General features: G+C 48.4%; 1 protein-coding gene across 1 annotated transcript; it reads left to right on the forward strand.

Moving 5' to 3' along the window:
• Positions 1–4,459: 4,459 nt before the first annotated feature.
• On the forward strand, positions 4,460–14,885 carry LOC144166731 (uncharacterized). The gene is made up of 3 exons (XM_077696233.1): positions 4,460–4,642; positions 12,409–12,520; positions 14,559–14,885. Exons 1-3 carry the CDS (start codon positions 4,534–4,536, stop codon positions 14,857–14,859), a joined length of 522 nt encoding a protein of 173 aa, XP_077552359.1. The 5' UTR covers positions 4,460–4,533; the 3' UTR covers positions 14,860–14,885.
• The last annotated feature ends 10,480 nt before the right edge of the window (positions 14,886–25,365 follow it).

Consider the following 25,365-nt stretch of genomic DNA (forward strand, 5'->3'; position numbering starts at 1 on the left):
AGGACACAAAAAATTACTATTTGCTAAACAGCTTCGGTGTTAGAACTACAGCCTTCTTATCTGCTTTTTTTATTCGATGGCAAACAGTGGCCTACATGCTTAGTAATTTGGCGGTGCCCCAGCGGCTTGGGTCGTCTGCTGCCGCAGCCGGGCTCTGCAAGAGCGATGGCGCTGGGGCTGAGTGTCAAGCAATGAGTGCGGGCCACGTGCCGCCGGTGCACAAGCAGCCACGAACACCACGGTCGTAGACATAAATGGCGCCACAGTTTTTCGGGTGCACGGCATAGCGTTCAGACGTGTCTCGGCTCGTCTCTCTGTCGCGTTCTAGACAGTAACATGGGATAACTTCTAAAGACGTTTTATTAGCAATAAAGGATTTATTTTATCTCTCCTGTCTTTATATTTTTTGTGGCATTGCGTCACACGTGAAGACTAAGCACCGCCCACATTCACTGCAAGCAATGAAGAGAGAGAGAGGAAATTTTTTTAATGAACTCCTGCCATGGAAAACAAGGTCTATAAAGTATGAAGAATGCAGCCTCCAAACAGCTTAGTCGCCATGGCAATTCAGATAACAAGATCCTCAGTTATCTCTGTTTGCGCAATTACATGTACGCCGACGCTGTGCAAATTCTTAGAACGAATGCTTGCAACACGGCTTCAGTGGTGGCTTGATACCTTCCAATGGTATCCCCCGGCGCAAATTGGATTCAGGCCCTATCTCGGTACTGAGGAGGGGTTGGAAATCCTCTCATCTATGGTTTTAGTTGGAGGCTGATCCCACCATGTGAGAACTGTGCTCGCCATGGACATATGCAAGGCGTATGACAACGTTAGTCACACTGCCTTCCTACAGGTTCTAAATGGCCTCAACCTTCCATACAAAGTCTGCGATTTCGTCCGCTACTTCTTTCAGCACCGTTCTTTTTCCACGCGCTTCAACGGAGCAAGTTTCGGTCACTTTACACCAGTCCGAGGCGTACCACAAGGGTCTGTTCTGTCTCCGCTTCTTTTCAACATCGTCTTGCTGCCGCTAGCTTGGCACCTTGCTTCAATCCGAGGTCTACATTTCCTCATGTAAGCGGACGACATTACGGTGGTCAGTGCATCCATACCTGTCACGACAGGCTGAGTGCCTCCAGCGAGCACTAACAGAATGCCAGAGATGGTGCGAGTATGAGGGCCTCACTCTCTCGCAAGAGAAGACTGCTTTGCTTCCTGTGGCCAACGCTTGGCGCCGCCGCCTCCTTGCAGTGTCTCCTATTTCAATGCAACTGAAAGGGAACAACACACCCACTGTTGAACGTCTTTGGGTCCTAGGAGTAGAAATATTGGCATCAGGGTCAACAGCTCAGTGGCTTCGATCTGCTCGATAACAAACCGGACAGATGCTCCACCTCGCTCGCCGCATCGCGCAGAAGTCTGGTGGGGCTTGCTGGACGATTGCCCGTCTCCTAGTGCGCCGTACTACAACCACGGCTTGTGTATCAGGCACAGTTCCAGCACATGACGCAAGCGGGCTGGGCTCGGCTTGAGGCCATCAACAGGGCCGCCATGCGCACCATTACTCTCCTCCCTCGCATAACACCAATTCCACCGCAACAAGCCGAAGCCCAGCTAAACACGCTAGATGAGACTGTTCATCAGCGTCGTTCCGCTCGCCTGCTAAAGCGTGGATATGTACCGGAGGCAGCAGCTCTCGCTGCATATATGGCACAGCCTTTTCTACGGCTACACCGCTCTGGCTCTACCATCAGGTGACGGACAACAAGCCTCTGGCAAGGCTACATGTCAGAACCTCTGGCCTCCATCAGCCTCCGGATGCAGCCCTCCTTCATGTCCGTCACTGGGCGCCTGCGACGCGCCCACGAGTCATGCAGGCCGGTGTACGCCGGTGTACGCCGGTGCACACGGCTGCCGCGTAACCACAGCCTTGGCTTGTCCCTCTCACCCAAACTTAAACCAGTGCTGCGCCTACGATATTCTCCACCCTCTACCAAGCCTGTTGGCAGAACTTACTGCAATTCTGGATGATCTCCAAGCTCTTGCATTGACAGTAACTACGGGCGCGAAACTGGGAATTTACACGGACTCAACGACAGCGATACGTCATCTACGTGGCGTTGCGCGTAGCACCAGCATGCCGGCACTTATTCACGCGATCCTGGACACATACCCATGCCCTGTGCGCGTTTTGTGGGTTCGCCGGGACATGCTTCCTGCCCACATAGCGCCGGATCGCGCCTGTCGCCGCATAGACCTTCCACGGCCGCGTCCACTTCTTCGGGTGTCCACTAGAAGAACTAACTGCTGGTGGAAAAGGAGAACCCCCGACGCGCTACGCGTGCTTTACTTCCACCGCGTGGAATTGACCTCCCCAGTGGGCTCGCTTGCTGGGAGGAGGCCCTGCTGTGGAGGCTTCGAGTTGGGGTGGCCTTTTCCCCAGCAGTAACCCACGCTTGGCCTGCCCGCTATCACGCACTGTTTGGGACACCTGTTGCTTTTGTACGGTCTCTGCGTCCGAAGCCGACACTAGCCACCTTCTATGGATCTGCCCTGCCCTTCAAACATCTCGCCCGCAACACCTCCGGGGCACAGGGCTCCCTACTGGGAAAGCCCCTGATCTACAGCGGTGGATATGGAGCCCTTAGTACCGGTCTCTGCTGACGTTTCTGCGTGAAACAAATGTGATGTTTTATATATAACTGTTCTGCCGTACGGCAAACTCTCACAAAAAAATGTATGCTGGCATAAAAAACAGACTCATGTCTGTCTGAGCTGCCGGAGCAGGCTAATCTGCAGGAGTCCGGTTCTAAGAACGCGAGCGCTTTGTGTTGATTATATTAGCGTTTATTCTTTCTATCTCCACATGCACCATACGTTTCTCCACATTTTGCCAAGGCAGACAGCATATGATCGAAGTTGATTTGATTGTTTGTAGGGTTTAACGCACCGACGCAACGCAGGTGATGACGGGCGCTGTACTGGAGGGCTCCGGGTTAATTTTTGACCACCTGAGGATCTTTAACGTGCTCCAAAATTTCGTAAACAAGGGCGTTTTTTATTTTCGCCTCCCCCAGAAAAGCAGCCGCCACGGCCGGGAATCGAGCCCGCGTCCTCGTGATCAGCAGGAAAACGTTTTAGACACTTGGCCACCGCGGTGGGTTTACATGTACGCTGACATAAAAAAATAGATTCGAGTCAGTCTGAGCAGTCGGATCGGGCTAATCCGAAGACGTCTTGTTGTAAGGACCCCTTAAGGCTCTCTATTGATGACATTAGGATTTATTCTCTCTCTCTTCATCTGCCCAATAATTTTCTCTACTTGTTCACCAAGGCAGACAGCAGGTCATCGAAGTAGAAATGAAACAAAGCCCCCCGTGTGAGGGTGTAAAACCGCTTCTGTGGTAGTGCTTTCTCGGCAGAAGTTTTCGTCTTGGAAATTAAAACTTACTAGTCGGCCGGTTCAAATCATGTACGTACAATAGTCGTACTTGAAGGGTGCTATTTCGAGAAAAAAACACCAAGCATGCTCCCTACGCCGTTTATTCATGGGCGATGTGTGATGGTAAATTTGTAGTGTATAAACGCAACCAGCGCGGAGACCCCTGTTGTCTCGGATTGGGTATCATCTGAATTAATAAACAGATCCTCATATTGCGAATAGTGTATTTTTAGTCTCGTCACCGGCACCTACCGGTGCAAGAGGACATGTCGTCCCACCTGAGCGTGCTTTTAACGTTAGCTTTTTTGAAATCAGGCAGTCTCAACCATCCCCAACCCCCAAAACACCGCTAGAGCGATGTGCCGTGACGTAAAACGTAAGTTTTTACAAATTGTTTTGAGCAATCAAATGCATGAGCCAGGCTTGGTGCTCCGTTCACGCAGCGTGATTCTTCTTTGCGTCACTGAATTCCGCTTTCAGAAGCTCGTTCATTATTCCAGCGAACGGTGCGCGCCTTACCGGGGCAACAAATAATTGGCATGCTTGCAAACCCCGCTTTCTTTCCCGCATACCGAGACACAACGTTTGAAAGTGAGGGGGAAGCAAGGTCAGGAGGTCGCCACCCCTGGCACATCTTGACTTCCTGATCGCGCCATCTACTTGTTCTTCCTTTGACGCTACATTCATGTTTTTCGATTCGCTATTTGCATCACCTTCAACGCGCTGGAGCGAATTCATTGTGCTGGCATATTAATAAGCAAGGTACTCTTTCCTAGCCACGGGGAGGCTTGTCTGGGCATCCATCTGCGCTTCTCAGCCCTAGCAACAATAAAACGAACGAGTGGTGATCGCAATGCGGTGCTTCCGGAAGAGCTAATTTTATTCTGCGCACGCATGCGCCTCCTCTGATTTTGACCATCGCCGCTAACGTTGTGGTATTGAGTCACAAACACGTTCTCAGAACTGCCTCGTATGGCTAGCGATGTATAAAAAGCTAGTAGTGGTACCTAGGTCCGGTATTATATCATCCGGGTCTGGTTTTGTGCTTCAAGCACTTCTCTGGAGGATTTGAGTGAAACAACGACGCGATGGGTGCTGCTCGTGCCGTGATTTTCTCCGCGCTGTTCGTAAAATTGACCTGTGTGCTGTCCGTAGTTGATGCTTACACATTGCTGGAAGCGGCGCAAGTCGTTGAAGGTAGGAATTTATTTATGCACATTCTGTTGTTGAAAGCTTTTACGACTCGGATGACGCCAGAAATTTCAAGCTCAAAACCGACGGTCAAGGGCTGGTCGCAAAGGCAATGTGCAGCAGTTTGCCCATGAGTGGTTACACATTTTTTCGCTAAGAATATTTGTAGTGTTGAATACGTTTTGCGGCACACTTGTGTTGTATTACTTGAGAAATCGTTTTTTGACGTCTGATTTTCAAAGCTAGCGTAAGCCTGAATACGTTTGTTCATCACTCCAGAATGTTATTTTCAATGTGCGGTTATCGCAGGTGAAATGGTTTTCGCTATACCTTTCAAATATTTTCCAAAATCTAAAATTTCAGTAATAGAGGTAGAAGCATTTGGCCTTTTTTGGAGCAGGTGGTGGTGGTTCATCCCCCACTATGTATCTGGGTTGGCATTGGTCCAGGCACCCTTTAGCCTTAGCTGCAGCCGTACGGAGGTTTACCAGAGAAATCTGTTAAGTATAATTTAATTATCGAGGAAGAGGGGAAATATGTAAGCTTGGCCCCAAGAATCTAGTCAAAGGTCGCAGGATAGGACCAGTTGTGGGGCCATGGTAGAGGGCTTCATGGTGCAATGTACCAGCAACTGGCTGTAATGATATTTAGAGTATTACATCGCAGGGACAATTAACGGACGTATCTTCATTCCGCTCGTTTTAAAAGTCTTCGTGGGGATTTATACAAAAGATGGTTTTAGCATGTGCAATAGTAAATGAGGGCTTGGGGCGTTATTCATCAATATGAACAGATAGTGGATTACTACATCTGTTGGGAACGCAGCTATGCTCCTTTGCACCCCGGAGAGAAAAACTATTTGCGGACAGCTTTCGTTGCTAAGCATAGCGAAAAACAGCTGTCAGACCTTAGCAACTAAAGAGCCATGACTTCTGTCAGGATACTTTCTAGCTCCATCCTATTTGAAAGAACTACAATAGTATGGTAATATAGAAACATAAGTGCAATATTTTTGTTAACAATATTCACGCATTTCGCTCAACCTGACTTGAAATATATTAAACTTTTTAACATGATGTCGGGGACTGTTCTGGCCTAGTTCTCTGAGAGGAAACAGGAAAGGGGTGTAGGATAGACGATCCTTCCAGTTTGGTCGACCTAGCTCACGAGCTATTACAAACTGATGATTTTGCATACTGCTCTGGGATATAAACGAGTGGTGTTCACCTACATCTCCAGATAGGCAACGCCGGGACCGGTATGCTTGTTCCTCAGCGGTGTAATACGGTTACCATTTTCCAGCAGTTGCAGGCTTCGGATTGGTTCCTGTACACCCCGCGCAGCCCGTCACAGCCCCCGAGGGGAGGCCGTCCTTTTCTAGCCCTGTGTTCTCCGCGAGTTTTGTAGGCTGAGGGCTCACAGCTGGAGCATGCCACTTAGACATTAAGGGCAGAACCCTTAGTCGTATTATAAATTAGGACTTCCGCCCTGTAGAAAAACCCTATCGGAGGTGGTGGGACCTTAGGGGCATCATCACGCTTATTTCTCGTTTTGCTTACAGTTTTAGTCGCTCCCGTTTCTCGTGTGAATATAGAGTAGCGGAACTTGAGAGACTATTCCAAAGGAGAAGAAACAAAATCGTAACGGGACACTTGCCGCGGCATGATCGACGCTGTTGACATTGGCGTCTGGGTGCCCCGGGAGCAAGTCCACCCGCAGCACCACGCCGTTGAGTTCGTGCAGGGTTGCCCAGGCGATTTCCTTGTTGTTTGTTTAAGAGCTTGCTCATTGGACTACATCAATTTTGGGGGGCATCTAATGAGTCGCTGAATCCCGTGGATATTGTGCCTCTAAAAGAGAATGATCTGCACTTCCACGTGCCTTCATAAGTACCTCGCCGGAATTAAAACACCCGCGCGCCGCGTTGCTCAGGTATTCCGCCGCTCAGAAACATCATCATGGAAATCAAAGAGCCACAGGATCGCAAGCGCCTCTGCGCGCGCTCGGGCTCATTACTGTTAGGCCTTTGCTGACAACAGCTGTAGGATAAGCAATTAGTGATACATGTAATCGCTCCGTGTGATGACGTGTCCGGGCGGCCGATACGAGGACGGTCTCCGACCGACACCCAAAATCGAATAACACCGCCGAGCATTCCACCATCGTTGACTGGATGAAGCTCAAAGGCAACCCCACTGCAGGCATATATGCAGACGAATATTGCCATACGGCCTACCTTCAACTGCGCCCCCTTCCTTCCCTATAGAAGCCGCATTCGGCAAGAATTTTTCCTGAAAAACCGCCGTAATTCTGCTCCTGGTTTTTGCCTGCAGAAATACCTTTTAGCAGCACCCTTCGTCTTCTACATGGACGTCGCCTGGCATGCAGATACCCTCCTGAGAGGGCTTGAGTACGTCATATGACACGCTGACCTAGAGAAAGAAATTTCGCAATTAATTAGGCAATATCAGGAAGGGGACGTGCCAATACCGCTTCGAAATAAGACGTACGTTTCCTTGCCCTCACCGCTTTATAACCGCAGGTAGCTAAATACTCTTTTGAAGGATTTTACGAATAATTGTTTGTCACAGTTGTTCGGCTGATATCGCCCACGTGCAAGCAGATAAAAGCTTAGCTGATATTTTGAGCGATGGTGTCTGCCGCTGGTATCCAGAAGATTGTCTGGGACGACACATCGAGCGTAGGCCAAATCTTTAGCTTATGGAGAAATTCACAAAAACCACAAAGCCCCTATGGCCTGTTTACTTTGATATCAGAGGGCTAATATTGCCCCTTGAAGAATACCCCCCGCAATGCATTTGAATTTATAGGTGAAGCCGACATCAATTGGATTTGTGTAAGTTTGGCCTTTGTAAGCTGCCTTTCCCGCAGTGTCTGTTGCAGAGTGCAGCGTGCCTCACTCGCACAATGCCGTACTCTCTTCAGCGGCCACCTGTATGGCCCAATAGAGACTTCATTGTGTCTATCCATCAAGCGTGTGTACACATGTCTCTAACGTAGAGATCACGCCGCTCACATTATAAATCAACGTGGAAATTCACGAGTACACCAGTATACTCACCAGTATAACATAATTTCACACCCAGTAATTGTTTAAAACAGGACCCGGTTAAGCAACGTAAATAACAGGTTCCTGGAGTTCTCAGATATTTGTTATCTCAGATATTTGATATTAGCGATATTATGTATCCGTTTAAGTTTGTGCTGAACGCACACTGTCTTCGAGAGGTAAATGCAAATCAGGCCGGAGTGAATATCAGACTAAAAACATTAGAATTTGCGGCGTCAGGAGTTGCTCCTGCAGCTTCACTTTCTTGAATATGTGTATTCCTAAAAATGTGGATTGCGGTGCGACAAGGAGACCGAATGTTAACCGCGGTCTACTAAGAGCAAGGGTTTAGTGCGTCGCAGGGATCGAGTCTTCAAATTTGCATCCGGTTTACCGTGCGTTTAAAGAGCGCAAAATACCTTGCGTTCTATCGAAAATGGTTGCAACCACGGAGTGAGATAAATAGGAGCACCAACTGTGGCCCAGATAAAATCATTTGCGTGTTCCGATTATGTCCCCGAGGCGCCGGCCGCCCACTTTTCCCTTTGCTATCTTCCTCTTTCTCACCCCGTCTCGTCATAGTGGCTTTGTACGTTGCTCTCCATTGGTTCGCTCGCCTCAGTGGCTCCTCTCGTTTCACCGCGACATACGCTTTTAAAAACGTCTAGAGTTCCTGTATATCGCGTAGCGCAAGAGTTGCGCGTCTCATTGCCGCATGCCGCGGTTCCCAGTTCGACGGGAAAGCCCGCTTTCAGTGTTGAGCACAAGGCTCCGTATTCAGTAAGTTCTGCCAGAGTCCTTCAATGCATTGAAGGACTCTGGTTCTGCTAAACTGAGCATCGGCGGTTGCGCAAGCGGCGGCAGCGGTGGCCGCTCAGCTGATACGCAGCCGACTATCGTGCGCCAGTTTTTGTCCGTGCTCCTCCTGGCCCCTTCTCCTCGCCGCTTCCTTGGGGAGGCGGCCCGGCGGCGGCTTGTACATGCGAGTCGGGTGGCTTTCCCGCACGACCAGGGACTGAAGTTGGCGGGTGGACGCGCAACTCTGCTCCCCTAGGGGTGCTATATACAGGAACTCTAAACACGTCAAACTGTGCGCGCCACCACGAGACATGCGTACGCGCGCGGAATCTAAATCCCGGTGCACTGCCACATTAAGCGGCGCGGGTAATCATACACCGCTACATAGTGCGATCGCTTATAAGGTGACGACGTCTTATCGCTTGTCAGGGAATGTTTAGTTAGACATAATCAAAACCGGGTGAAAAATATCGATCCAACCCAATGAAATTGTACGACAACGATTTCAGAAACACCAATCAAGGACTAAGCTAGAGTAATATCGCCCACCACAACTCGCTAGAATATAAATCACATTAAAATACTTGCCATTGGTAGTCTTCACACGCCCTTCATCACATGAATGATATCTCAACGGGACATTGACCCCAACAGCAATATTTCGTTTTCTGACAGGTTCAAGATCGGCACTCCTTGTGCAACGCAGAATGTCCATGAAACGTAGCTCCTCCTACAACCTAAACCACCCTGACCACCGGATTGTACATGCTACATAACATTTTACATGGTCACAGCTGCACTGACGCACCTATTTCTTTCAGTCATTACACTTGGTGTGCAACGCGCCGACCTCAACCACGTAACATCGTTCGTTTAAGCAATTTGTAAATTGTTTCAAATGTTCATTTCTAACAGGAGGCATTTTTAGGTTCCGCCGTCGAGCGTTACCAGAAAAATACCAAGAAAAAAATTGCGCCCACCTCCCCGCGAGGGGAACCCTGTGTAGATGCGACGTATCGTGGGGTTCACTTGGTGTTTCCGTTGGATTGATTCTGAAATCGCGTGAAACGTGTCGGGAACGCGTATGATTATTATGTTTTATGATTATTATTATGTTTTATTGGCCAATCTTGGTCAATCTCTCTAAGAGGTATGCTTGGGGCTTCGCTGTCGCAACGACCTTTACTCCATCATTGCTGCTGTCAGTGGGAGCTTCTTTTCATTTATTGCAAGTGTTAATAATTGCCCCATCATGCGTTGTATTAGTAGCTTCTTGACGTAGTTTGAATGAGCCAAGGATATAAGGCGCGTTCGTAGCATTTGTTTCTGTCTTGGTTTTGTGGCGCAGTGGGAAGAGCACAATGTGCCTCGCGTTCCGCCCACAGGGTCGTGGGATCGAAACCGGGCGCCGCTAACTATTATTTTTTTTAAACGCGGAGCGTTTCTTAGTCGCACGATGTCCCTCGACCGTCGGCGGCGGCGTACACACGCTCACTGCGCATGCGCGTCGCGGCGAGGTGCAGGTGCGCGTCTCTCCCCCGTACCGTCCTCGCTCTCAACAACAGGTGCAGCGTTGTTGTCTGTCCGCACCCCGCCCCCTACACCATAAAAAAAATAATAGTTATCGGCGCCTCGTTTCGATCCCACGACCCTGCGGGCGGAACGCGAGGTACATGGTGCTCTTCCCACCGCGCCACAAAAGCGACACAGAATCAAAGGCTACGAACGCGCCTTATATCCTTTACTCATTCAAACTACGTCAAGAAGCTGCTGATACACGGCAGCAGTTGCATCGATCTCGTCTTCACCAGTTGCTGCAACGCACGACCACTGCTTAAAGGAACCATGAAGACAAAATACAAGTTGGGTTTATTAGAAAGATTGCTTAGTCCCGATAACAATGATACCAATATCATCGCAATCTTCGAAAAAATAACGGAGATATTAAAAAAAACGTGTGAAGCAGTCGCGACCCCCTAGCCAATTTCCCGCAACTTTTCTATGACGTCACGGAACCTTGTTTGTGCGATTGGCGGCCGCCTAACTGACCTGTTGCGACGAGACATGACTGGACGTCTGATGAGGCCTCTAGTTCCATTTGACCGCATCACTTGAATGCTAACGTGCAGTTAACGCACTGAAAATTACGTTTTATTGTCGGCCCGTATGACGTCATTCTTGCTCATAACACGTCACTGTGGCGCAAAATTTGAAAGTTTTTAAATACTTCTTGCTTTTTTTTCGTTAAAAAACATCTGTTGTGGCTGTAATGGAGCTGAATGAGATACTGAATCCTAGTTCTTTCAAATTAAACGAAGTTGTATGTTCTCTTCATGGCTCCTTTAAGGACCCCTTAACAGTACACTTTAGCGACCACAAAGTCGTTCTCAGCGTCCAATACAACGACAACAGCAACAAATAAATAAATAACCACTTACAACAACCTACTCCTTGCCTTCACTTCTTGCGTCACAAAAAAAAAAGAAAAATTGGGCCCATCTCTCCACGAGGGGGGACTCGAGTCGCAAAATCACGAAAGTAATAATTAATATATGAAAGTAATAATAATATTTAATAGTAATAAGCAATAATAGTTAACCCATTCACTACCACCACACCAGTGACACCACCACCCCCCAAACACTAACGTTAACGCAATACACCCACCCCCTACGCGACGCATTTACTCGAGTCCCCCCTCGTGGGGAGATGGGCCCAATTTTTATAGTGTAGGGGGAGGGGTGTGGACGGACAACAACGCCGTATGAAGGGACAAGGCGAGTGAATGAGATGCAGTCGCATCTAAAATTACGCCCATCTTCCCGCGAGGGAACCCTGGTGTGACGCGACGCATCGGGGGGTTCAATTGGTGTTTCCGTTGGGTTGTTTCTCTAAATCGGGTGAAACGTGTTGTGACGCGAAGTCGCACGAAAGCGAGCGCTGACTGAACTGCCGCAGCGCGCTACCCGCTTTATATTCACAGCGCCTGAAGGAGAGGAGACAGCGGAGGAGAGTCGCGCATGCGCAGGTGGCGTACGGGCGCCGCCGACGCCGACGCAGGAGGGACATGCCTCAGAGCAAGAGATGCGTCGCATCTAAAAATACCGCGCGCACGTGAGAAGCACCCGGCGTCGGTCACCTTGACCTTCTAGAACACCCTGCCCAGAGGTGATGGAGTGATGTCTAGCATTCTGTTCTCCTCGCCAGTACACGTCCGTTCCCGCATGAAGTGGGCCGGACAAACGCCGAGTTCGCGCTATCGCCGAGTTCGCAATACCGGTTGCCATGGGCTCTAGCGCGTGCTAACGCGGTTCAGTTTGGGAGAGATGTGAAAACTTGCGGGCAAAACTATCCGGCCCTGCCAATCATGAACTTTCAGCTGCAAGTTCGGCAATTCATGTGGTGTTTAATACCCGGGTCTCTGACAAAGGGTGAGGGGCCGCCAGCTCGGCTGTTTCTCCAGCCTTGCACCAACAGTGAAAGCTCCGCCATTGTTTTCCAAGCGTTCCAAAACGCAGGGAATGCATTGGCGGTATTGTCACAGCGCAGAAATTATTTTTTGCACTAGTCGAATGCTGAGCATCGTCATTCGCGTGATTTGCACATTTCATCGCGATGGTCGGTCGTTCTAGAGTGTTGTATTGAAGCCCATGCGCGGCCATTTTTAAGAGTGTGCCATACAATAATCCATACTACAACAAAGTACGTTAATTACCACTTCTAATATATTTTTTAAGTCAAAGCACTTAGTGACGCTGTTAAAACAGTCTCGCCATAAAATAAAAGCTGTTAGCAGATTACTCTATTGCGCGTTTGTTTTCTCCTGGGGCTGTTAAGGTTCGTATTGTGAATTAAATGTTAGTTGGCACTGATTTGACATGTTCCCCATGTGTATTCGTTTTAGGAAAATGCCTGCACGAAGGAAAGCAGATGGATCACGGGGACATCATTCGGACAGAGGACCCCTGCGAATCCTACCGCTGTGACACGGATAAGAAAATGATGCTGGTTGACCTGTAAGTCAAACTACAACCTCCCCCTGGGTTTCAAAATACAGCGGCTTATCACCGTATAGGCATGAAGATAGAAGTGCATGCGTGATGGCTAGCCATCGCTTCGTTTCTACTTCTTTTTTACAAATTGGTCAATGGTGTTTGAAGAAGCGTAGTACCAGTGCTTTGTCCTGTGTTTCCTCTAGCGTTAATTATACGCAGAATAGAAGAGTCATCTAGTGAGTTTTCGTTGCGTTCGCACCTAATACTCTTTTAATCAACTCAATTGGGTTCGTAAAAAATATTTTTGCAGGAGTAAATTTTCTAGAAGAGTGAATAACTGACAGTTCTTCAATGAACTGGCGAGGTGAGCCGGAGCAGCCGCCTGAATGACTGCACCAGATGATTGTTAAACGGATAAAAAAAAATATCCTCAGACGCAATTGTTCAAAACACAAGCACGTGGAACGTCCAAACGAAATCAAGCAAAGCAGTCACTTGACCAGGTGTTGCAGAGTGGTACTAAGTCTTGATTTTGAAAGACATGTTAAGAGCTCCTTGGTTCCGCGTCATGCCACTCCTGTAGTTACACACGGCCCCAACAAGATCCCCAGAATAAATCTAAGGGCGCAGGGCAAAGCCAGCTAAACTTTTCCGGCGTCCCTCAAAAGTTAGGGGCAGTGACACACGTAGTCAAGTTAAGTTCCCGGGAATTTCACAGGTCGGGTACAAGGGTAGAAAGTCCGTCGAAGCTTGAAAATGATGCTTAGTACAGGCCACTAACAAGACAATCCGTTATGCACTATGCGGTGTTCTCGTACAACTTATGAATTTAATTCTACCGCGCCTTCTTCAAGCTAAAGTGATAAACCAGAGAATGTTGGCGGCGTACAAACCTGATCTTCTCTTGCGTTGTTTGTACCTGCACATCAAACAAGGGAAGAACATATACAGTTAAACCTGGATACAACGAGGTTGACAAAAGTTCGCAATTTTTTGTTACATCAAGGTTTCATAAGATGCAGGTTTCTAGTTACGGCTCGCGGGAATGAAGCAGAAACGAAGCCAAACCCGTAGACGTTATAGAAGGTGAACTCACGCTTTATGGATTTTTTTCAAAGCGAAAAACTGCCTGAGTTGCGCCTCGCACGAGCTTAGGCAATACACGGCGCTCCGAAGAATCAAGGTCATTTACCCCTGTACATTTAGGTCATTTACTTAACTATCACTTTTGCATTTTTTGGTACTTTTCGGCGCGTTAACGCGTTGCAAGAATTAAACTTATGCTGAGAGGGTGCCTTTTTTGGCAACTTGATGCTCTTAACCGGACATAAGATTATTTAGAGGGTGCTCGTTGGGGTACTATACCAGGCGGCAACATTCTTCTTCCTCGCCACTGTAGACATCGTTTAAAATTGTGCGCTTTTCTTGAAAATACACAACGTTCTGTTTTCTGTCAGCAGCACTCATCACCGACGAACCGATACCACACAGATAGAACTGGAGACACGCGACTACACGCCGACAGGATGGCCTAGCACCTGAACACTTAGGTCTGGAACCGAAACCGCCCTCCCAATTAGAAACGCATGGTAGTTTGCGGTGCCGGCGAAAAAAACTTGAAGGGTAGTTACTCTTGCTATAGCTGGTGTGGTGTAACGTTACAGAAGCAAAACCAGTAGTTACTGCTACGTTAGCCACGGGATGGTGCTAGCCCCTCCGTTCATCACCATCATCATCATGGCGAGTTTCGCGTTTATGCGGTTCAAGACGTTTTTATTGCTGCTGGCGCCCTACGGTAGTGCTAGTATTCGCTAAATTAGTTCATTTCTCCGGTCGATTTGTGAGTAAAAGCGAGAAAAAACAATGACTGATCACTTCACCGACTTTATTACATCAAGGTTAACCGCTGTGATTTTTTGTTATGTAAAAGTGGCTAACACATACGCTTCAATGGGGGTGGCAATGGGGAATTGAAAAACTTCGTTAACTCCGGGAATTCGTTACATAGAGGTTCGTTCCATTCAGGTTTAATAGTATGCACCGTACTCTTCTTTCGCAGCTGTCACTATGGAATTTACCAGAAGGCGCCACCTGGCTGCGTACTTCGTAAGCGCACGGGAGATTTTCCGGCATGTTGCCCCTGGCCAGACTGCAGTAACACCGAAACCATTGATGACCTGTCATCTACTAACGTGACGAGCAAAGAGTCAGGAGCGGAGACCGATGTCCCTGACCTCGTTGTTCTCGGCGAGGAGGAAAGCCCACCTGCTGTACCATCTCAAATCGACTTGTCTCCTGAATCGCCGACTGACCCTGCAACTGCGACTGAACCCACCAGCGTTCCAGAATCTTCGAAATAACAAATAAACTCTTGTATTGATCTCAAGTCACGTCACCGCATCGAATGTCCTATCACGTAGTTTAGTGAGGAGGTCTCTTGAATCAGCATGTCTGTCCTCTTATGCTCAACAGCGTGCCATCAAAAGCTTCTTATTCGCCAGTCTGCCGCCTAACAGGGGCGAACTCAACCGTAGACAGTTCATGCCTACTGTGGCTTCGATTTTTTTGGGTGCTCAGACCGTGCTGCTTCATCAAACATTCAGAGCTGATTCAGGGAAAGTTATGTCGTTGAGTGTAGTAGTCATACTCGTGGTTCTTAGCTTGGTATTGGTTTCTTTATGCTCCGCAGCGCCTTATTTTCACCGCTAATCGCAGCATCTTGACGATGCTTCCATATTTTTTGAGGCACCAGGCGCCAGTACCAACGTTTCCGGCATGAACACCGCACTAACTTTCACAGGCAGTAATAGAGTGTTGAATCACGATATACCTAGCACTAATAAACTGCTAGGCGCCACACCAAGGGCACACAATACTGTTTCTACTGTGATGGCTATATCGGGCACCTCGGAGTAGGCTTCTGTGCCTTTGAGCATAGTAACAGCGAAACTATTGAGCAAGTTTTTTTTTTTTTGAATCGTGATAGTAGTTATTCCCTTTGGCATAAGGTCCTACAGGTACAAGTTGACACCCGTTTTCCGGAGGAAGTCCAGAAGACAGCGGTGGTGGGACCCCCACAGCCATCGTTGGAGATCGGGGGTCTCCCATGATGCATGCCTGTGACGCGAAGGTGTCGGGATCTCGCTGCCCTCAGGGAAGGGCACGTCCATAGCGGGTGGTTGGTGTCGGCGTCTTCGTTTGTGTATTGTGTCCGCAGTTAAAAATACCAGGACATGCCGAGCGCTCGTGCACGCGTGCCTCGAGCGCATGTTCCTAATGCTAAGCATACCCACTTAAGGCGATTAGCAAATATTGGCCAAAAAAAAAAAACAGCGTTCCCCTCGTGCCTCGAGCACACGTTCGTCAAGCCAAACATACCCACTTAGAGAGATTGTCTAACACTAGCCAAAAAAAAGATCCATCATTTGCGTTACCGTTGCAACACTTCCTCCGAGCGAGAAAGACACGTCATAGCGCACGCCCCTTGTTGGTTCGTCGTCGTTTCGTAGTGCGTATGCGTTCTGTACCGTAGAAGAGCCCCGACTTGAATGTCGCGGCAGGGCCGCAGATAGTTCACCCCGGTTAAGGAAGAGGCCGCGCTTCTAGAGGCTCGGCGTGCAAAGCATCCGCTAGACACGATATGTCGGGCTTGCAGACTGGCGTACGAAAACGACGACCAAAACGACGAGCTCACCCTCGCCTTGCTTAAAATAAGGTAATTGAAATGACATGCCCCCGAGGTTAACCACGACACCACAACGATACTAAAACTCAACCCTGTGTCCGTCATTGATCACCTACAACAGCTGCGCCATTCAACTCGTGCGCGTGAGTGCAAGCTTCTCTGAATTTTATTTTGCATGCTGACAGCAATACATTTTGTTGCAAAAAGAAGAGATGGTTGTGGCATCCACCGAAGCGGAATGAAGGAAGGATAATACAGTGAATTAAAGGCTGGGAGGCTAACCAGATTGCAGTCCGGTTGGCTACCCTACGCATGGAAGGCGGAAAAGAAGAAAGTTCTGTGCACGTTTAACCAGCAAAGAAAGAGCCTGTTTTTAAGTGCGAATGCACTTCCTAAGCGAGCCTGAAGCGTCCGCCGCCGTCCGCATTCCGCCGCCGTCCGCATAGCAACAGCAGCGGGTGCGCGCGCTCCTCGTCTTCCTTGGCAACGGGGGGAGATGGGCGCGCGCTGCCTGGCCGCTGACATGGCACATACCCACGTGGGGGATTGGCCAGGAATCGGGCGTGAGAAGGGCTAATGCACCCGCTTAAAGGAGTACTGACACGAAATTTCAAAGCTGAGATCCGCTCTAGCAATCAAGTACAACGACAACACAAATAGGTGTCTGTGAATAAATGCATCTTTCTTTCTTTGTAGTTGTGTGTGTGTGTGTGATCTCTCTTTCGCGAACATTACCGAACCGCGCAAATTCAACTCCTGCATTCGCACTTTCACATTCTTCCCCTCGGGGAAATGCGGGGAATTTTTTTATATCTGACCTTCCTCTAAAACGACACTTGTGGGTTTTGGACGCTTAACGTGCCCTATTTTAAGTGTGCTGGACGTGCTATCGTGATAAATGGAAATGCGAACAACGGCGCGCGTGAATTTAGGTATATGCTGAGCTCCCTGGCGATGTTACGTGTATGCACAGATGGCATCAGGTAGGAAAAGCCCTCCGGTAACTTATTCTTACTGCGCAGGCGCAGCCCCTCGCCTAGAATGCGGACGACATAATAAAAACCACGCGCACCGTTGTTGGTATTTTCAGTTATCATGACAGTACAACTCACTCTCCATTAAAAACTCGCCGCGGTGGCTCAGTGGCTAAGGCGTTGCGCTGCTGAGCACGAGGTCGCGGGTTCGATTCCCGGCCGCGGCGGCCGCTTTTCTGATGGAGGCGAAAAGCAAAAACGCCCGTGTGTACGAGATTTCGGCGCACGATAAAGATCCCCAGGTGGTCAAAATTAATCCGGAGCCCTCCACTACGGCGCGCCTCATCGCCTGCGTTGCGTCGGCGCGTTAAACCCCACAGTCAGTCACTCTCCATTAAAGCTTTGCTGCAGATTAAATTGGACTACCAAAAGTCCGGAATGTAGCCATGCATGTCCGGAGGGCGCCTTTCCAAGCTCTTCCGTACACATGCCGCACCAATTTCCAAATTCTTACGGAAATGCTGCAATCATCTCGGTATCCTTGGTTCATACTGATAGGAAATGTGCTGTTTGTGCTCCAGAAAGCTAAACGTAGGGGCCAGTAAGATAGAAAACTATATAAGCAGTACATGTCGTCAGTTCACGCGCCCATTCCTAAAGCCACATGACGCCTATCGGTTTTAAGCGTCTCAAAAGCACTCAAAACGTGCGTGTGCATATGCGTTGCGCGACAAGAGAAAATTCTCCATGTAGAAACAAATTATCTGGGTGTAGGCCCTCTCGCGAGGATATTTGCTGGCAGCCAATGGTTCGCATTGCTTTTTTATAATCACGAGAGATTGCCCCACCAATAAAAGGAAATATTAAAGGTAGAGCATTGCATCTATTTCACACACAAATCCAAGGATAGTCCGGTGCTGGCGTCCCACATCCAGCGCTTAAGAGCTGTGGGTCTCCCAGGATGGAGCCCTGTGCCTCGGTGGTGTTGCATTCGGGAGTTCTAAGACCTGCACAAGTCCTTAAGAGGTGTTCAACGTCAACAATTTGCATAAAAGCAGGAATTGGCCACCGCTAGGTTTGGACGGGTTGCCAGTCGAAAGATTAGCTATGGCGCCGTCGCTAATAACGCCGACAGGTCGGCGTTATTAGCGACGAGCGAGCGATCGCTCTATTTTCGCCTCACGCTCATCTCGGACTCCAGGAATACGGGGACACATGGACAGAAAATCAAGCACCCCTCCGTCTAACGACGACGATGGTTGAACGCGATGCTTTCTCGCGATGGATTCTTTGGTTGGCCAATGGCACACTGCGAGTAGGTGGCATTCTGGGAGTATACGGACTACTTTTCTAGAATGCCCCACAAATCTCGGGTGTGCATTCCGTAGGCCTAACGTTTGGGTTTCGGGTGAAGGGCGCGAATCGCTTTCTACTGGTGGGCGTTCGGTTCGACCCTGTCGAAATAAAGCAATCGGATAGACGCTAGCTTCATAACGTGAGGGCCCAGATTCCATTGCGGCCACGGGAAGCATTTCCGGGAGTAAAAATGTACTGGGTTCGATGCGCGGGTCCAGTCGCGATGAGGAACGCAGTTATTTCGGCACGGTTGATATTTCAGTCCAGCAGCAGGGCGGTGGTAAAGCTCTCGAAGATTGAAAGATGTAAGGAAGTAACGTAACTTTCTTGGGCAAACGCAATGTTCCTTGGTAAACCTTTCATATAACTACTTGCCTGGCACCGACCGCGGTGGCTCAGTGGTTAAGGCGTCAGCAGCTGAGCCAATGACACGGGTTCAATTCGCGGCCGCGGCGGCCGCTTTTCTGATGGAGGCGAAAAGCAAAAACACCCGTATGTACGGGATTTCGGGGGACGTTCGAAATTAATCCGGAGCCCTCCACTACAGCGCGCCTCATCACTTGCGTAGCGTCGTCGCGTTTAAACCTAATAATCAAGCAATCACTTGCTTTGCAGCAAGCGACGTTAAATACCGATAGAGTTTGTGCAGCGCTCCCTCAACTGGCGACCTTCCCGCTAAAAGTCAGTTTTCCTCACTGTACGATGTCCACTTTTTGAACAATAAGAGAACAAGGTCACTAAGCGCTTCACCAATCCCAACTCCTGGGTATGCTCCAACCACAACAGACATCACCGTCAACATTTTTATCCTCTTCGGAGCAGCTGGCAGCGAGGCATCGTCACCACCGTCAGTATACCAGTAAGTAGTATACGCTGGTGATTGATTTCAGCCTCGTGGCTTTTAGACAGCACTATTGGCCAGAAACTATCATTACCATTGTCGGCACTGCGCCGGTCTCTTCTCTCCGTTGTTAGCATCGGCACAAAAATGCAAAGCCCCATATGCGTTCCGCCCATCGCCTTCGCCAAGCCAGCGCGAGCGCAATCCCGGCCTTCTGAGAAAGAAGAGGCCGACGCGTCCGCACAGCACAAGCGGGGTGTCCGAGGTGTCCGAGGACCCCAGCTGCTGCTGCTGGCGCTGCTTGTCCCAACCGCGGCGCTAAAATTCTCACTGTTCCGGCGACTCGAGGACCGTCGCGCGGCCGACCGAAGCGGCCTCGGGCTGGTCGGTGCCACCGGCGCGATGTCCCTCAACACAGCCGATTCTCCTGGCGGCATCGTTCTCTTCGCCGGTGAACTGTGAGTCAGATTGAAACATATGCCTCCATCAACTCCCCCTTTTACTTCTGCTCCATACTTGCCTCACGTCTTTCCGACTACAACGTGTGTTTTTCCTAACAAACACAAAGGAGTTACCAGCGAGCGAGCGCTTTCTTCCGCACATTTACGTGCTATTGTCATCAGGCTTGTGTACATGTTGAAACCCCTGATACGAACGGGTTTGCGTAAATCCTGGCAGCATGCGTAGGACCCACAAACACAGAACAAATTCTACGCCATAAAGCCAGGCTTAGGTATATACATAACAAACAAACAAGACAGGCACATGGACTAGACTTAGCTAGGCTAGGGATAGGTCACGCTTACGTAACACATTCACACTTGCTCACTGGGTCTTCAATACCCTTGTGCAGCACGTATGGAGTGGGCCTGTCCGTAGTTCACATACACTTTATATGTAAGGCACTCCACACCACATGACTAAAACACTTCCCAGAAATCTATAGACCGCAAATCCCACTCCATCCATCCCACTTTTTAGGCGTTTATACATCTCATTTCGTATCACGCATATCCAAAACCTGGCCCTCTACACCAGCCATGTCCATTGTCGGTATTTGTTTTTACATTTTGTTGCTGATCGATTTTACTATTCAGTATTTAATCTCTGCTAGATAGCCATCTGTTTTGGCGCTCTTTTCCCCAGTTGGCCTTGCGCCATTGAAATGCAAGCATCATCATGGGTTTGTGTACGACATCGTAGCTCGATTGTACGCATCTTATGATTCTTAGGTTCAGACCTGCACATTTGTTTGCGGTGGAGCAGTGAGCATAAGAATGGGAAAATTCCTATGCGGGTTTGAAGTGTCGTGGCTATCCGCCAAGCTGGGCTATCAGGCGCCCCTAAGTGTATGGCTGTGTGTAATTTACACCACCTGGTTATCATTAACGTATACCTATATTTAAACACGTGCAGGCTGTTACATCGATATATGGAATTCTTTAAAACATTTTCTAAGCGAGCCACGGGTGCATTCGCACTCAAACTTAACACGAATGTCTATTTTGTGGTCTATTTTGTTTGGCGCCGGCAACAACGAAGGTACTTACCTGTTTATTCTGAAAATATACAAAAATGATTTTCGCCTATAGAAAAGTGGCGGCCAATTTGGACGTGCAAGCTGATCTTGGAACGACGGCGCCACCTGGGGTAGGCAGAACGAACGGATCCAAATGAGGTAGCAGATGATCAGAAAACCTATTTTGTCCGTAGTTTATGATGGCCAGAAATGGCGACATATCTCATACGATAAAGTATTCGTGCGGTTCATCGTTGTCAGTACCAGCCATCTGCTTTGAAATGGTCTGTCGTCTGCTGTGACAGGGTACCCCACTTCTTGAAATAAGGCTCATGGTTCTTTGTTCGCGGTCGGCTTTGTTGTCGTTTTACTATATTATTCTGTGCATGCGTGTCTGTGCATGCGTGTCTGTGCATGCGTGTCTGTGCATGCGTGTCTGAGATGATTCCCTGCAGGTAAACAGGCTGTCTTGACGTCTGCTGTGAATGATCTTATGAAGCCTGATGAAGTACGAAAGATACAAATCAATAAGATTTGTTTCATGCGAACTTCAGCCGTACGTCTAGCTTTCCGTTATGCAAGGTGACGAAGAAAGGCGTCTGCGGAGCTCTGTCACTAGCCGTTCATTGTGAAACCCTACCGTGATCGCTATCAACCCGCTGCACCTTTACAATCGAGCAGCCTGTTAACAGCCCATAGATTTAACGGCGCGTAGAGCAGAAAAGCTGACGTCTTCGGCGGCGTTGACCATGAACAAAAATCATGCGTGTCTACGTTTAGGACGCCGGTGGTTGAACGCGAATGTCTTTCGTGATGGATTCCCTGGTTATCCAATCCCACAGTGCTAGTATGTGCAACTCTGGAGGCATGCCCAACTTTTCTATAATAACCGCAGCAACTGTCGGTTATGCACTACGTAGGCCTAACGTTTGGGTTTGAGGTTAACGGTTTGAATCGGTACCTATTGCTTGGCGTACAGTGGGTACTTTTTCAATGGGATGCCAGTTTAAGGGGTTAAACCTAAAAAAAGTTACGTTAGGCTTAATGTCATGCGACTAACAGCTTCGGCATGCAGAACAAAGTCAATCTCAACGGGTCGTACGTCGAGCTATGGCTAATGACTGTTGACTTTGACCTCGGAACATCACGTGATGTCTATATACATCGCGCCGTTACACGCCTGACGTAATGACGTAATTCCCATGATCGAGCAACGCCGACACCGGAAAAGAGAAAAACATTTTCTGACAAGTTCTAAGTTGTCTTAGAGGCATATAGCCGTAATTTTTGAGATGATAAAAAAAACTGTGCAAAGAAAGGACGGGACGAATATACGGACACCAAACAGCGCATTCCAAACATACAATACTGCATCCCGTCGCCACGTGGCAACAAACAGAAGAAAGACCAAAACGGCGTGTACTGTACCCGCAAACAGCCGCAGATCGATCAGTTCTCATCAAGGAATGCGGTTTCTTTCGAAGATAACGAGATCGATGTGACTACTGTACACTCATCAGCCGCACGCGCAGTTTCCTGGGCCTCAATTACCTTCCGAGTGACCGAATAAAGACTCCTGGCGAGACCCCCCCCCCCCTTCTGCTTAAAATGGCCTGAGGTGCCCTGCGCCCCCCTAATCTACGTACTGAATGTGTTGGTTGACTACATTGAAACGAATCTATTTTCCATAGAAAAATACAGTTTATGGAGGATATTTAGGGGGAAAAGTTTCGCGTAGGCAAGTTGACTAGTCCTAAAATCCATGTTGACATCCAGCATCGAAGCAAGCGCACTGAATAACAAATGAAGAAGAAGAAGAGAAAGAGGAGGGAAAGAGAATAAGAAAGAAATAGAGAAAACAAACGAAAAAAAGAAACCAAATACAACTTACAAAATAGAAACAACCACATCTTACAATCGCAATATGTCACAAGTATAAATACAGTGGTTTACAAGGCATAATAAGAACAAAAAACAGACACACATTGTATAATGTTATTACTCGCAAGGAAGAAAAGTGGCGACCCAATTCTGTTGAGGAACATAAACTTATACCCATGTTTTCAGAAACAGCACTGTTAAGTAGCCGCGGTAAACAGGACCGTAACAACTGCAAGCCATAGTTGGCTTTACGCTGCGGTACATTGCAGTGCTTAGGTGTACGAGTACCGTACTTCGTGCACAATGTTAGGCTTCAAGTTCGCCAAAGAACTAAGAAAATGGTAAATGATTGATTGATTGATTGATTGATTGATTGATTGATTGATTGATTGATTGATTGATTGATTGATTGATTGATTGATTGATTGATTGATTGATTGATTGATTGATTGATTGATTGATTGATTGATTGATTGATTGATTGTAGAGTTTGATTGATTGTAGAGTTTAACACGCCGACGCAACGCAGGCGATGAGGCGCGCCGTAGTGGAGGGCTCACGATTAACTTTGACCACCTGGGCATCTTTAACGTGCGCCGAAATCTCGTACACACGGGCATTTTTGCTTTTCGCCTCCATCAGAAAAGAGACCGCCGCGGCCGGGGATCGAACCCGCGACCTCGTGCCCAGCAGCGCAGCGCTCCCGGACCAGCGCTCCCAGCGCTTTTCGATAAAGTGTTGTCCGCCGGTAATTCTGCAAGCATTTACGATTTCACAAAAAAATGTTGAAAGAAGTGATGCAGTGTCCCTTTATGTATCTGACTTTGTGCCCTTGGCAGCATCCTCCTGTACACGGATGGGGTCCAGATCACGTGCGAGGGGCCGTGCGCTCAAGGATTCAAAGGACTCAAGAGTGGCCGGCTGTACCTCACCACGCATCGGGTTAGCCCCGCCTTCATGTCCTTTATTTTATCACGCAAACCTTCGAATTCTATCAATGGACAGTTTTAGATTATCGTGTGTACCGCCTGTTTCGTGAGTACCGTGTGTACCCGGGCAAGAGTGCTCATGCGAGCACGGGCGTGGCCGGGGAGACCGGGGTAACCCCTCTACAGAACGAATGAGCGGGCACGCTGAGGGCCGGACGCCCGTCAGCGGAGCAAAGCCACTCTACCGCAACGATTGCTGACATGCCCAGTCGGGCCGCGGTACAAACGAAACACGCGAAACATACTGTACACCCGGTGTGTTAACATTCTCTAAAAAGTGCTTTGGGATCCGGGTAACTATTCTGTTCTATTTGAACGTTGCCCGGAAAGAGAGAAAAACAAGTTTGCTGCTAATTTCTCGCGCAAGCTCAGTAAACTGCCGTGAGACGTGACAAATATTTTGCTCAAAATGAAAAGGACATAGACAGGGCCAACAAGGCAGGGGACAGCTAACAAACTGGGTTAGCTTTTTAGAATAGCATGCTCCTATAACCTAGAGATCACTGGGGAACAACCGCGACATCTGGTGCAATCATCCGGCGTACAACGAGGTTGAGGCTTTTTGGTACGTGATAAAACGCATTATTAAAGTCAGATCTCTGTGCGGCTTATTGGGAGGGTACCGTTTTTGACCTCGGCGCAAGCACGAACTCTAAAAAAACACGCTTACAAAGGAAGGCCAGAAGATTGATTGATTGATTGATTGATTGATTGATTGATTGATTGATTGATTGATTGATTGATTGATTGATTGATTGATTGATTGATTGATTGATTGATTGATTGATTGATTGATTGATTGATTGATTGATTGTAGAGTTTAACGCGCCGACGCAACGCAGGCGATGAGACACCCCGTATGATCCGGCTTAATTTTGTCCACATGAGGATCCTTGACGTGCGCCGAAATCTCGTACACGCGAGCGTTTTTGTTTTTCGCCTCCATCAGAAAAGCGGCCGCCACAGCCGGGAATCGAACCCGCGACCTCATACTTAGCAGCGCAACGCCTTAGCCACTGAGCCACTGCTGTGGGTAGGAAGACCAGAAGTGACCCGAAGCGTCCCAACTTATGAGGTGACAATTGCCAAAGTGAAAGAACGCTTGATTACAGACAGTAGCGAATGGTAAGGGGTATTGAAGCGGGATAAAGGTAGATTAAGTAGGATTGGGGTACATTAAGATGAAGTGTAGAAGAGTAAGGTGAATTAAGATGAATTCAGATGAACGAATGATTGATTGGTTTCTACTTGTAATGATTATGATGGCATGATTAAGGTGGCTTAGGTTGAAGTAACGTTAAGATCATACAGGTCAAGTTAGATAAGGTTAATACAGGATAGTGTAAGGATATTAAGATGGAATAAAATTGTTACGGAGAATAAGGTAGTATACGGTGAATTAAGATTGATCGGATGAAGGTGGGTGTCGATTTAGCTTGACGTAGCCTGGAGACGGTAAAATAGTGACATAAAATAGCCAGGCGGCCGTGTGGACAGGTAATGTGGACGTAGAATGTACCCGTCACAATGCTACAGCCGATGGCATAATAACGTGGCTTCTGGGTTGACAAGTAGACGTGTACATAAATGTACTCGTCACAATGGTACAGTCCGAACCGTT

The sequence above is a fragment of the Haemaphysalis longicornis genome, unplaced genomic scaffold, assembly GCF_048455015.1.
Source record: "Haemaphysalis longicornis isolate Haplotype H1 unplaced genomic scaffold, Haemaphysalis longicornis Haplotype H1 scaffold_19, whole genome shotgun sequence".
NCBI classification, from domain to species: Eukaryota; Metazoa; Arthropoda; class Arachnida; order Ixodida; family Ixodidae; genus Haemaphysalis; species Haemaphysalis longicornis.

Bases quoted from the DNA above. Each gene is read 5' to 3' on its own strand.
- LOC144166731 (XM_077696233.1), top strand. From the start codon at position 4,534: ATGGGTGCTGCTCGTGCCGTGATTTTCTCCGCGCTGTTCGTAAAATTG. The intron at 4,643-12,408 runs GTAGGAATTTAT...TATTCGTTTTAG, and splicing joins AGCGGCGCAAGTCGTTGAAG to GAAAATGCCTGCACGAAGGA. The intron at 12,521-14,558 runs GTAAGTCAAACT...CTTCTTTCGCAG, and splicing joins AAAATGATGCTGGTTGACCT to CTGTCACTATGGAATTTACC.